This window comes from Citrus clementina, unplaced genomic scaffold (assembly GCF_000493195.1).
Source record: "Citrus clementina cultivar Clemenules unplaced genomic scaffold, Citrus_clementina_v1.0 scaffold_1, whole genome shotgun sequence".
In the NCBI taxonomy this organism is placed as follows: Eukaryota; Viridiplantae; Streptophyta; class Magnoliopsida; order Sapindales; family Rutaceae; genus Citrus; species Citrus x clementina.
This window is the reverse complement of record NW_006263303.1, coordinates 24,289,247-24,303,765: the sequence shown is the minus strand read 5'-3', so window position 1 is coordinate 24,303,765 and position 14,519 is coordinate 24,289,247. Positions and strand designations below refer to the sequence as shown.

The following is a 14,519-nucleotide window of genomic DNA, read 5'->3' as shown; positions in this document are numbered from 1 at the left end:
CGATCCACCGGCTCCTATCGGGACTCAATTGAAGAGGTAGCAGCTTGGGGTTCAGAGGTTGGTCAACAATATGCATTAAACTGCATGGGTGGAAGAAAAGAGATTAATGATGAAACACCTTTTGGAAAAAGTATTTTACGTGGAATGATACAAGATAGAGGAGCAATGAGTACTGAAGGAGAAGAAATCATGGCTTTGGAGAGTTCGGAACAAGCACCCCAGTTTTATGGCCATGACGATGGAGAAAACACAGATGCTTCAGCTAGAGCTGGTGATGATGTTATAGACAAGGTTGATGTCCTTGAATCTGTTGAGGATGCAGTTGCTACTGTGGATACTAAGTTTGAACAGCTGAGTGATCGTTCCAGGACCCGTTCGAATTCTTTTGAGGACTATAATGGGATACTATGTGGAGGTGAAGCACTGACAGGCCCGACTGAGCCAAGCTTTGTTGATGGACAAGAGATGTATAGTTCCGATGAAGCAGGCAATGGGATAATTGGGCAAAATGATCAAATGGGACCAGGTTTGGATTCTGATATTGGGGAAGGAAATTCCTTTCCTGAGGTTGATCCCATTCCAATTCCGGGACCACCAGGTTCATTTTTACCCAGTCCTAGGGACATGGGATCTGATGATTTTCAAGGGAACTCATCACTAACCACAAGCCGTGTTCAATCTTCTCAAGATCAGCTTGATTTGGTAGATGGAGATACGTCAGATTCACCAATTTCTGTGGCATCAACTGTCTCTAATTCCACTGCAGTTAGGTCTGACTTCAGTCCATTATCATCTGCGGTCCATGCAGTTCAAGACAAGTTGAAGCCAGGCTTATCGAGTGGTGGTGCTGAACCATTGGTTGAAAATGCAGCTGTGGTTGGTCAGACAGGTACAGGAGCAGAAAGATCGTATTTTGATGGGGAGAAGTTTAAAGTCAATAAGATCTCTATTGAAAAGAGAACTTCCAGTTTCAAGAATGATGGTCAGCCATGCTGTTGCCAACGGAAGGAGAGAATATCTCAGGATGTTGCTCAGAAATATCAAGAATCACAATTATTAAAACGACGAACAATGACTTCAGTGACGTTGCCTGCCATTGTGAAGCAGAATGTGAAACCCAACAATTTGGATGTGAGACCTGAAATATTCTCCCTCGGCAGTTGTCCAAATTTTGTATCTGAAAAGATTGTTCCCCCTACCATGAAGTCCTCTGCCAGTCCCATTAGTGTAAAGGGATCTCCTGAAACTGGTGTGAAGTTTTCAGGTCACGGTGATTGTGATTCTCCTAGTCCATCAACTCCTAATCCTGTGCTCAGGCTTATGGGGAAGAACTTAATGGTGGTCAATAAAGAGGAAGATGCATCTGTGCCTCTTGGGCAGTCCCAACCTTGTGCCCAGAACAGCCATTTAATTTCTCAGTTGCCAACATCGTCTCGATTCTCTCCTGGAAGTATGCAAAATCAGGACTGCCATTACTTCCCACAAATGGGTTCTCAAGGTCCTGTGATCTTCAGTCATAATCCATATGATGCAGCGGGCCAATCTTTTGATGCCAGATTGCCTAGCAGTTTTAGAAACCAGACTAATCCAAGGACACCACAGACATCTGCACAAGTTCCATCAGGCCTGTTTCCCAACCAGCATGTAAATGGTGGTTTTACTGCTCCAATGGAGCCTCACATGTATGGAGATGCTTACAGTTTATCAAGTAGACACGATCGACTGAAGTTCAGACAGAGTGAAACATCCTCATATGTTATGGGGAATGTAGTAACAAGTCTTGACCGTCCACATAAGAGTGCAGATTGCAGTGCCTCCCAAAAAGAAATCATTGTCATTGATGATATTCCTGAAAGTGAAGCCAATGTGTCTGCTGATGTAACAAAATATTCCGAGGGCTTGAGGGCAAGTCAGCTGATGTCATCTGGAATTTCAATTCCAAAAGCTCCCAATTTCAATCCAAGGCATGTGAATCATTTCTCTTGTTATCAGGCACGAGATCATCCCCCAGTCTTAGGCGAATCACCTGCGGTGCACAACAGCAACTTCCCTGCAATCCCCAAGCTACCCAATGCAAGTCCTGTTAGATGGGTTTGTACTCAAGAAGGCTCTACTGTGCTGCAACGGGGTCCTTTTGCAGCTGCTCCACCCACGGCAAGTCATGTAAGATCTGGGCCATATTATTCTCCAAGCTTGTCATAGTCAGGAGCGTGACTTGAGATTGGCAATTTTCACATGGTCCATGCAGTATCAACGGATGGCCAGAAAAACGAATTGGGACTGCAGAAATTATGGGGGATCTCATTAAAGACAGTCTGCATGGGTTCATCGGCTAAGATCTTGAATAGAGTTTGTATTTATATTTTAAGTTACTAAATGTTGGCTCAACTTTATGCTGTTTTCTGAGGATTTTCTGCTTAGGCAAAAAACTCAAAAGCCTTCCAGGAACTAGCAAGTGTATAAGGAATCTTTGAATAATAGTTTATGATGAGAACGGCTCAATGCCAATGGAGTTAAATGTACCTATAAAGAAATTTTCTTCTTGTTCTTTCCATTTCTATATTTTGTTATTAGAGAGCTGCTCTTTTTACCGTGTGCCTTAGCATCCATTGATCTAGTAATACGCCTTATGAAAAGTCTAAACTTATGAAAAATCAAATGATCTGTGAATTGTAGTTAATTCATGTTTTCAACAGCTGGTCTCATTTTTTTCTCCCCCATCTGTGCTCGCAGAATTAAAATACCAGAAAAGATGACAATGGTATACAAACTCCATCCGTGATGGTATGGATATTGCAAGATTACTACGAATAATTAGTACTCAAGGACTAATTGGGGGATCAGCTCAAAAGCTTTCAAAATTTCAATATTTCATGGAGATCATATCATCGATATTTTCGGGTAATTTTATTGTAAATCAAAGGCTTATTATATCATTAGCACATGTGATGTGCGGTTGTTGGTTAGACGAGTAGAGTAGAGAGATAGATGGGCGCATTGTACTTGCAGCGCGCAGTAGCCAGTTAATTTGTAAGAATCTTTGCATGCATGGTGTGTCATTAATAATTGTTCAGATGCAAAGGCCGTGCTACCTGCCTCTCGCAGCAGGGAATGCATGCGATTCGTACACCAAAGCCCAGAAGATGATGATCGATCTCATGGCTGATTTGAATTAGACCACATAAAATTACGTTATTAAGTGAGCTGTCAACCGATGCGCTCTCTAATAGCCGTCAAATATTTGTTGCATGATGGAACAAGAATTCATGCTCTAATCTTCGCCAGAAATTAAATTAATGTGGGACACAAACAGGAAAATATAGCAAAAGATGTGTAGGACCCGGACCCCAGCAACAAGAAGGAGGTGAAAAAAAAAAACACTGAAAGTTGCTGTAGTTTTTGTGGTCATTAGGCTAAAAAGCAAGGCTACTGGAAGCTCTGCCAAAACGACCATGAAAGAAATATAGCCGTTACTGCAGAGAGAAAAAGGTCAGCTAAGCTAGGGTATGTACTGCTAATCATAATTCATATAAAAAAGAGTACGAACAAGAGAAGGTGATGAATGATGATGATTTTCGGACAGACAGAGAGAGAGAGAGAGAGAGAGAGAGAGAAAGCAAGGTCAAGGTCAAAGGAATAATGCCCAAATTAAAAAACATAGTGGCACAAAACAACAAAACAAGAGAATGGCCGTTTGCTTTGCTTAGAGCCTCAGACATTATTTACTATAATCTAGGGCTTAGCTTAGTTTTAGTTTAGTGGCACTCACTATTTGCCAACTTGAGATGATGGGGGGGTGGTTTTGTGAAACGTAATGTAACGTGGGATGTGCGTTTTGCATGGTGAAAGCTGGACACCTTGACAAGTCTTTACAAAGACGAATCGCTCTGTTTTTTTTTTTGGTTGGGGGGAATTTGTGGGCCATTCCTTGTCTTTCTCGTCATCTTTGCCCCCAAACCCACTTCCACTTTACTCTTGCTTTCTTGTCTTTCCATTTGCTTTTGAAAAAAATATTAGAAAATTTTACAAAGTTGTGTTGCCCAAGGAAAGAAACCAACCTCCCCTCAAGCAAGAATCTATCTTCAAGCCCTTAATTATTCTAACCTTGACCATTCTTTGTTTTTTTTAATTCTTTCTTCCTTCAGTAATATAATATAGTGTTATTGATTTGTTAACTTTTCCGGGGTGGGGATGAGTTGGCCTGAGAAAAAATTAATCCAACTCAATCAAATAAATATGTCCAATCCAACTTTTAAATTATCAAGTTAGGTTGGGTTACACTGATCGAGTTGATAAAAATTAAAAAAAAAACTAAATATAGAAAAAAATTAGAAAAAAACTATTTGGTATTTAGAATTAATTCAAATAAGAATAGGACCAATTAATTCTTGACATTAAATGTTATTCATTATACTCAACAATCGATTTGTAAACAAAGAAACAAAATAAAGATTTGTACAAAAGAAGAAGAAGAAGAAGTTATGACTTAATGTTTGAAAATTTATCAAATTATTTTTAGTGAAAATTCGGGTTTAATTTCTAAATTTTGAATCAAGGGAATTCAATCAATGTCAAGTTTAAATAAAAGAAATTGAAAAAAAAAATCTAAAAAGGAAGGTTGACAGTTGACATTAATTTTATCATGATTTTTATTATTTTTGGATTGGTTGGGTTATATGTGAACCTAACCCAATTCAATCATTAATTGGGTTAAAAAAATTGATCCAATCAATTCATTATAATATAATTAACTCATCTAAATTTAATTAGATTAGGTTGAATAAGATTTGTGCCGAGTGGTTAGAACTTTGCCCTCACAATTGTGAGGGCATGAGTTCGAGGCCCATAATACATTATGATGGTTTAATTTCATTCCTTAATTTGAGTGAATATAGTCTTCTCTTTTTAAAAACGTGAGTGGAGTATATGTCCCTCAAATATTAGAGAAGAGAAAAATCTAAACAGTGCTATATAAGATTTGTAAATCTAGTTTCATTTGAAACTTGAATGGAATAGACGTCCCTAAAATATTAGAGAGGAGAAAAATCAGGCAGTACTATGTAAAATTTATAAATCTAGTATCAGTAATTGTTTGATTGTAAATATTAGTATAATAATCTCATGAAATATGAGTTGTAATTTGAGTAATAATCTCATGTAATTTTTTTTTTTTTCAAAGAGACTTGTCCACCCCTACCCAAAACGCTCTTTTAATTTAACTTTATATTGAATTATCAAGTCCTTGCCATTAAGCTATACGGTTTCGCCAGTAATACATATATAAGGATATTATTTAAAATGCATCAGGTGATCAGAAGATAGTATCAAGTGCATTATGTACTCATTTTTTGTTCTCAACTTCTTATTGCTTATCTCCATTACAAAAAAAATCACTTAATCAATGCTTGAGATTTTGATTACGGAATTGTACTTAATTTGTTAAGAGAGGAAAACAGACACATTCTTCTAAGGACATTTTTTGTCCACAACATAGGTGTTTTTAGCTTTGGAAAAACAAGAGAAATGAGAAGTTGACTGCTTAAGAAATCACCCCATATATATTTTCACTGTTCCTGTAAATTTCCCAAAAGTTTTACCTTTCGTATTGTGAAAGTGGCTGTGTATAAAATACAATAGCATAATCTCAAATTTAACTCATGGTCCCTGTGGCTATATAATAATGTTACAGCACCAGAATAAATAAAATGTAGAGAGAGAGAAAGCAGCACATAAGGGCGTCCAAACGTAGGCACTTCGTACGTTTAAGTGAAAGAATATGTTAATGTAGATATATATTTATAGATATATCTACATGCAGGATGCAGCTTATTACTTATACGAGTATTAGGAAGCTGGTTAGTTGTAAGCATTAACTCGGCTCTGCAAAATCCTTAATGTTATTTCGATGGACCACAAAAGTTTTCATTGCCTTGCCTCACATTTCGATGGACCACAAAAGTTTTCATTGCCTTGCCTCACTCTCTTGTCAATGTTGTAACAATAGTTTTATCTAGATTTACTGTACATTTATTTCATCCATATTTAGAAACGCAGTGGTTATAATTTTTTCCTGATGTTGATATCTGTGAAAATTTAATTAGTTTCTTAAAACAATTACTTGTAATGATGAATCATCAGCAAATCAACCTTCATGTTGCACTGTTTTATGTTGATGGAATGAAATTATGGAACTATGTTTCTTTGTCCGAGAAAAGAAAAAAAAAACTGTAGAAATTTAATCTTTAATGGGTTCTTACTATTTGTAAGTTTATAAGAATTTCATTTTCAAGTTTTGTAGTAATCAATCAATGAAATGAAAGGAAATTTCTATTCAAATGATGACATCAATAAGCCGTAAAGAGTCCACACACTTAGACCAAACCTTGAACCAACGGTACCCACCAACGATTACCAACCCAGCATTTGAACAGTTGAGAGTTAGTTGGTCAGTTCAAATCGATGCACCTGTAAGACCCTGTTCACGGGCCTCCTTTGGGTTGTTGCTCATGTGGGGGTTGATGAAAATGTGAATATTGATTAGTCTAATTTTGACTTTTGTTGGTGTGATGAAAAATGAGAGATCATACCGTTAGTTGTATACGAAGTACTTGTAACTTGTGTTACTAGATTCATTTCAGAATCTATGCATATTACAGAGGCAAATGGTGTGAAAGCCAATGAAATTGAAAGCCGCAAGTTATAAGAAAGAAACTTGATGACTATATATTTCTAGCTAAAAGTGTTACAGCATTAACAAAACTGAGCTTCCCAAGAAGGGAGTCGAATGGTAAAAAACAATGATCACAGGATCATATCTTACTTCTCATCCTCACTAATTTTGCCAAAGTTTCTTGAGCTGCCAAGGTATGAGCATGGTTATGTCCCAGCATCACTGTTCGAATACTGATACAGGTTCTGCATAGCTCTTCACCACTGTCAAAATGCCCCCCTCTCAGTAGCAACTTTGCTCTTGTCTCAAGTAGGGTTGCCTTCAACAATGTCACGTCTTGCCACACATACTCATCAACCCTTTGGTTCCCATTTAACTTTTTCTTCCAACAAAGTGAGCCATGGCACCAATCTTGAATCTGAGACACAAATGATTTCTCTACTTCCTCGAGTACATTTGTGCATACTTTTAGAAGCTCCAATGCTGAGCTGCACCTTGAGAATGTTGTGAACGCCCTGATTGCTAGAGGAAGAGCTATCTTTCTAATATACAGAACCATGTCTATTGCCTTCACTTGGACTACTGGGGGCTCGGATTTGAATCCAAAAACAAGGAATGCAGATGCCCAAAGATGATCGGAGTTTAGCAATGGATTGCTAATCTTCCTTATGCCTTGAACTGCTGCCCTAGGAGCTAATAAACCTTCTTTTATCTTTGCAAACACTTGAGCTATAGGATGTAATTGAATCCAACATCCAGGTTGTTTGTTGGCTCTTCGTGCAAGTCCTAACTTGACTAGAAGAAGAGCTGATTCTTCTTCACTTTGGGGTGCCAGGCCACAGCCAACACAACACCCAAATGTGAGAGTCAAGAATTTTCTCCATCTCCTGAATCTATTTCCAGCATAAGGCATGTTCTTAGCAGCAGCAGCTAGCAAATTTACTGAAATCGGAGCAGGAGCAAACCAGGCACCAACGAGAAGCATTCTTGAGGCAAGAAAATTCTCTCTCCCATTTATTTGTTGTAATACGGCAAAGCAAAAGCATAGAATCTTCATAAGGAAAGGATTGTTTTTGCAATACTGTTCCTCATTAATACTCATGTGAGGAGAAGTAGAGCATTCTTCAAGTGGAACTTGATTCACAGCTTCAAAGAGTGCTGATGGAGCAATTCCAAGTTCAGAAAGTAGTGATCCAATTACCCCCAAACCAAAGCTCAACCTTCCCAGTTTCTCATCAAAATTTTGAAGGAACTCTAGCTCCTCAGCTGAATAGTCTTTCTTCCTTTTGCCTCTCATTAGAACCATTGCGTCAGGCAAGGACAACGGTGGAAGCTGCATTATTTCAAAATTCATGATCTTGGATAGCCTTGTAGTGATAATCACATGAGTACCTGCAGTGTTCCTTGGTATCAAGTCATGCAGATCCTTCCCTTCCCACCATTCTTTCTCTGTCTCAAGATTGTCAATGATCAGTAGATAAGGCATGTCTCGGAACAGCTCCTTCTTAACTCTCTTGAATGCCTCAAATTCTTGCTCTTCGAAGCTTCGAATTCTACCCCTTTCCTTCTCTGGATCCGCACTCACATCTAACCCCAAATTGAGTGAGAGGTTCAATATGTTCTGCCTGAAGTATCTAGCTTCCCCACCAACCCACAAAACCATCTTGTATCTTTGAGAATATCTGTAAGCAAATTCAAGTGCTAGCTCAGTTTTCCCGCTGCCAGGAACCCCATTTATGCATATCACATTGCTGCCCAAGCTCTTGTAGTTCCCACTTCTAGACTTCTTGTACTTTAACTTTTTCAACGAGTTTCTTCCCAACACTGGCTCAACCCAAGCCTCTAGCTTTGGTTCTTTGCACTTCCCTAACTCCAAGTTGATAAATCTCCCGCCTCTGGTGCTGACTGAATCACTTTCTTCATCAGCAAGGCCTTCAGATTGGCCACTTGCCTCTCCTTTGGTGATTGGCATAGCATAATCTTGCTCAAGATAATCTCCACTTCCAAAAAAGGCAGTTTCAATCTCCATAATCTCCTTGTCTCTTCCCACCAAGCACCTGTTTCTAGGAAATGGTAGCTCCTCAAATCCTTCTAGATCATTCTCAGCCACACTCTTCCTTCCAAGCTTCGCTCTCAATATCCCAGCAGTTTTAGCCACACAGCTTCTCCAGTTACATTCATTGGCTTCCAACTTGAACTCATGAGACTTCATAAGTCCATCAAGTGCTTCTTTGCACTCTTTATCAATTGAATTGCAGTTGAGCAAACCCAATATCTCATTAGGCCCATTGTCAAAGAAAAGTGGAATCAAATTCTTCTTTTGAGCGAAGAACCTAATCTCCTCCAAACTCAAATGATTAAGAAAGCTAGAATTAGTCACAACCACAACACCATAAGTCACTGAGCAGATAACCCTGTCAGCAATCTCATGGCTCTGACTATCTGAGTACTTAGCTCTGTCAGCAACAAAGCAAGCAATTCCCTGCAGCTCAAGTTCTGACTTAAGCCACTTACAGAACCTGACCAAGTTGGGATTTTGCCCATGAAAACCAATGAACACATCACAGCTTCTTAGTTTAGCATTAGAAACAGGAGAAACTGGACCTTTGGCAAAGGAAATTCTCGGCACTGGAAATGAAAATGATACCCTTGGAGGAGCAGGATCTGCTACTTGAACACAAGTCATAAACTTGAGCTTTGAGTCAGTTGGGTCATCAGAATACTCATATTGGTCTGACGGGGGTGTGTAGGAGCTACTAGGAATGTCATCGGATTGTGAGCCTCTGAATGAAACTGGAGGTGAAGGATGTGTAGCTGGAGTTGGGGTTTCTTGGGGTTTTGGAGTAATGGCTCTAGGTGAAATGTACGGTGATTGTAAAGCTGAAACAAATGCTGAAGATGGCGGTGACACAAGAGGAGAGCTGTATGGAGATGATTCAATTGAGCTGATTTTAATGTTTGGTGAAGGCAAATCCGAACTGATAGGAGTTGAAGTTACATTCGTACCAGCTTTGGTGCAAGAAGTTGAAGTCTTGATGGTAAGGCCAGTTGGGGTTTCTTGAGGAAGCTGAGTGTTACCAGATAGTGAAGCTGCTTCTACAGCCATGGCTAGTGACTGAAATTTCACCACACGGTAAAAATGCCTTTGAAGTATGCAGTACAGAAGTAGATCTCAATGCTTTTAACAAAGTTGAACTTTACAATGTTGCTCTTCTCTAGAACACATTAACGCTTGCTTTCATTCACAGCCTGGACTGGAAGAAGTTGACGAAGGCCCTTTAATATGTGCTTCACAGCTCTTCACAAAAACCATTCTTGGCTGAGCTATTCTATTCTTTGCTTTGCTGACACATATAATTAAGTGAGTGGTTCTGTCCAGAGACTAATGGCAGAAGATGAATGCAACAGTTATAATTCATTCACACAGAAAGATCTGCATGTGATGTATTATCACTTGCCGTTGTGGGCCTATTTAGTCAGAAGTATACCTGTTTTCTTCCGCTTCTCAGAGTAGATTTGACCGAATAGCATCAGCATAAGATCATACTTCATAATACATCACTTGGTAAAAAGAGCAAGCATTCAAGCATAGCCCTGTACAAAAAATTATATATACTGTTAGATTCGGAGACAAAATATTATTGCAAAAAGCTGTTTCCTAGTAATAAAAGTTTCATGTACATGTAAGTGATCAACAGTAGTACCTACTGCTTTAGAAGCTATTTAAATTTATTTACCTGAAGCAAACAAGAAATATTGGCCCTAGTCTTCTGCAACTCCCGAAGATTCATCTGTTTCTCTCTCTCTTTCTTTGAAAAACAAGCTGTACAGTATGGGAGGAATCTAACGTATGGGTTGGATCTGCAAGGTTTTTGAACATAAAATAGTATATAAATAAGTGCTTAAAAAAGAAGCTGAAGAGGGTAATAAAATATAATGCGTTGGGCTTAGGCAATTGCTTTCTTTTTGTTTTATCTAATGTACATATTAATCTTTCAAATTCTAAAACATACATGGGGTTCTCACTTTGTCACGGAAGCCAAGGACTGGTCAGAAAGAACTCAGAGGAAAAGGGCATTGGGAGAGCAACCCCCATTACGCAGACCTTGTTGTTTGTGGTTGATTTGTAGTAAGTGGTGGAAGGTGTAAGCTTTTAAATTGCAATAGAATAAAGCATTGTGCATTGATATTATACATGTGTATAATATATATATAGACACACAATACAAAGGCTGGCAGGCAAGTTTTTCTCTGTATGTGTACGCATCTGACACTATTTGAAACTATATTGCTCTGGGAATAGCACCATAGACCAGTCCAACTGATGCAATTGCCAAGTTAAAATGACACCTACCGCATCTGCTTCTGGTTATTCATCATTTGAATTGTTTTACTGATGTGTGACCCAAAAAAAAAAAAACACTGTTCAATTTCAAATTATGAATTTTCTTATCCATTATTTAGTTTGATTTACACCATCCTCAAGCAATGTCTTTGACATTGTCAAATAGTGAGGTACACGCAGGCAATGTGTATATGAGTATATATATGATATGTTATATAATTATGTGGCATGACCAACAAAGTGTTGGCTCCACTGGCAATGGAGTCCCCTTAAGTGGCTTGACTGGGTTTGCTCCCCAGTTCGAGTCGCAGGGAAGTCGTCTTTGTTGGGAGAACATGTGCCTCCCGGTTCGAGCGGGGACTTCTAGTCTGGGTTGTGGTACGGGCTTAAAGGTACCTCCCACAGTTGGGACCCTCCTCAAAATACCTCATGGATAAGACAAAAAAAAATATAATTATGTGGCATAGCCACCACCTCTTTAGTTTCAAAACGATAGAATTTGTTTGTGCTTAATGCTCATCGTCTCCCGAAAACTCAAAAAGTGTTGTTGGTGTTTAATTACGCAAGGTTTTGCCACTAACATGCAAGTGCTTTTCACTAAATATCTAGTGCTACTTGCTAAAAGTACTCTCCCTTAAGTGCTTATTTAACTGTGGCTGCAAAACAAAAGTGCTTGTGTAATACTTTATAAATGAATTGGCCCAAGCTGGAAGGCTGCGCTTACTCAGACTAATGTGTCAAGTGTCAACTTGGACACCCCGACCCTTAATCCTAAAGCTTGATCTCTTTAAAATTTGTTTAGTGCTTATGGTCTTCCTTTTCACTGTGGACCCTCTAGCTTTCAATCATGGAGTTGTAATAAATTCAATTGGACTGGCAAAAGATAGCTATTCAGTTCAATAACATCCTTATGCGTCAGCTCTCATATTCTTTGTATAGCTGTGCGTTAAATTGTACAGAAAAAGGGTTATTTTCCAAGCTAGCTTTGCATACAAAAGTTGACATTATTGGCACCTTTCTGGTTTATTTTATTACGCAATTGCGTCATGGGATTTCCAGTTTAATGGAACTTCACTAGCAGATGAAAAAAAAAAAAAAAAGGCTCCATTGAAGAGTTTCATTGTACTCCTACGTCCACTTGCATTCAATTAATTTTTAAAGCATTGAAGTGAGGGGATGTGTTAATTGGTACATTAATAACAAAAGATTATTTTTTAATTGCCTTAGTTGTACCCTAATAACAAAAGATTATGTATTGAGATATATATGTATATATAATATAGCTAGAAAGGGTGGATTTAATTATCTATTAATCTTTATTATCACTTGCCCATGTGGTCTTGATTTTCCAATCATGCCGACAGGTGGCAATTATATACAATGAAATGCGGCATTCACCGGCAAATCAATAAGCAGATGGCAGTTGTCTAATTGTACTGGCTCATCATTAAATCTAAGGCTAAATACAAAACTAATTAAAGAATTTATAAGAGGCAGCAGCCATAAGCGATTAACTGATTGAGCATTAAGATGGATAAACTTGCTTTCGTTTCTAACTTTTCTCGTCTTTAAGTTGCCTCACTACTGGGAAAATTGACAGCAACAGACACCTATTATATAATAATCATTCAAGTGAGAAGATTAGCAATATTGATTCTTGTCTCTACAGCTTTCAACTTAGAAATAGTGAAGCCACAATCATAGTGGAGCAATTCATCAGTATTGATCATTAATTATTGGAACAATTAATAAGTTGTTCTTGTTATTCCACATTAAACAGCACCATTATGTAGAGCACTCATCTCATATTTGAGACACTTCATTGTTCATAGATGGAGCATTCAAGGATAGTGCCTGTATTGTTCGATACACTTATCTTTGTTTAAAGATTCACTGGTTTTGATTATTTTATGATTCATTTGGTATCCCCATTATGTTGATGTGGACCAACAACGAGGCTTGGTATCTATGTGGACATTTAAACTGGAGACAAAATCAACCTCTCTGTCAAGATTAGTATGCATGGCATCTTCATAAATCGTCTTGGACTTTGACTGAGGACATAAAAAAATTTTCAAGAACAAATTTTGCTCAATAAGGATTCAATTTGTTGGCATGCAATTAAAAACTTGTTGGATATGAGCTATATTACCAAAGTAGTAAAACTGCCCATTTGTTTTACCGGCTATCAATAACTAAACGAACAAGATTTATGAGCAAACTCATAGATTTAAACGCCTTAATGTTCGTTGTATGCTTTCCTTTTTGCTTTCACCACATATAGAAGATTTTTAAAACTTTCATTAGCCAATTATGGTATATGAAATTCAAAATTACATGTACTTGCCAAGACTCGTTCAATAATTGTGATATATTATAATTTTATGTTTTATCATTCTTGGTTCTTATCTCCTTTCTCCTCAAATTTAACTTAAACTTTTCTATTACGCATGTGAACCGAGATTTCATCTCAAAATCCTTTTTATACTACCTCAAGATAAGAGATGTTACAAATGAAAAAAAAACTAATACCATAATTTGATCTTTTTTCAGTTGAGATAAGTTTTAGGTTTTATTTAATCATTAATAAGCTACATGCACAAAACAATAAATTTGACAAGGCAATTTTAACAAGAGAACAATGAAGAGTGCCAAAGAATATAACAAAAAGCATTGTCATGTTTTGTCTCATATTAAGGTTGAAATTATTCCTCTTTTTGTTTTGAATCTTGCTCGACTCATTAAAACTAAATCTCATTTGGGATTAAGGTTGAAACTCAATAAGTTATTCATTTAATAATTTTTTATAAATATAATGTTTGGTAAATTTTTTAAAAGATACTTATTTCACAATTTTCTTTATTTTTATAGTAACTTTAAAAAGTAGGTAAGGGATTTTTTTTCTTTGTTTATAAATAGTTTATTAAATAAGCAACTATACCTTTCCAAAGTTTCTATTATAATCTTAAAATTTTAATAAAAAATAATTATGGCTTATTTTTCCACAAACCACCCTAATATATGAACCATTAGATATCATATCACCACCCCAGTCAAATTACGCTAATAACAATTATGTCATTGTATCCATGGCATTGCAGAATTATATGAGGAGGCATGCACAATGTGGTCTTCATTTTGAGAACATTGAGATGATCCTAATTTAATCTTTGATGAAGGAATAGAAAGAGACAATGACATTTAAGAAGAGTATTACATTACTAATGGCTCTAGATCATAAGAATGAAAAATTTGAGGATTATTATTGTAATAAGTTTAATGTGAATGTAAACTTTTTATTTTATTTGGATTATGTATTAGTATGATTTTTTATCATATTTTATGTAACATATTATGAAGTTCATTATATATTATTTAATTGAGTTTTTTTTTTCACTTTATGTAATTTCATGTGCTTCAAAAGAAAAAAAAACGCATGTCTACACAATTTAATAAATATACTTTAAAAATTTAAAACGTAATTTAAACTTATGCTTATTTTAG

At 37.0% G+C, this 14,519-nt stretch overlaps 2 protein-coding genes across 2 annotated transcripts in view; one reads left to right on the top strand and one right to left on the bottom strand.

Annotated features, from left to right (window-relative positions):
- Window positions 1-2,522, top strand: part of LOC18055501 — a 6,915-nt gene extending 4,393 nt beyond the window's left edge. The window contains exon 5 of the mRNA XM_006452713.2: window positions 37-2,522. Coding sequence (XP_006452776.2) covers window positions 37-2,202 — 2,166 coding nt within the window. The 3' untranslated portion in view covers window positions 2,203-2,522. The remainder of the gene's footprint in view (window positions 1-36) is intronic.
- Window positions 2,523-6,738: 4,216 nt separating this feature from the next.
- LOC18055499 lies at window positions 6,739-10,251 on the bottom strand. The gene is made up of 2 exons (XM_006452711.2): window positions 10,159-10,251; window positions 6,739-10,014 (listed from the first exon to the last, which is right to left on the bottom strand). Exon 2 carries the CDS (start codon window positions 9,774-9,776, stop codon window positions 6,810-6,812), a length of 2,967 nt encoding a protein of 988 aa, XP_006452774.1. The 5' UTR covers window positions 9,777-10,014; window positions 10,159-10,251; the 3' UTR covers window positions 6,739-6,809.
- Window positions 10,252-14,519: the final 4,268 nt, after the last annotated feature.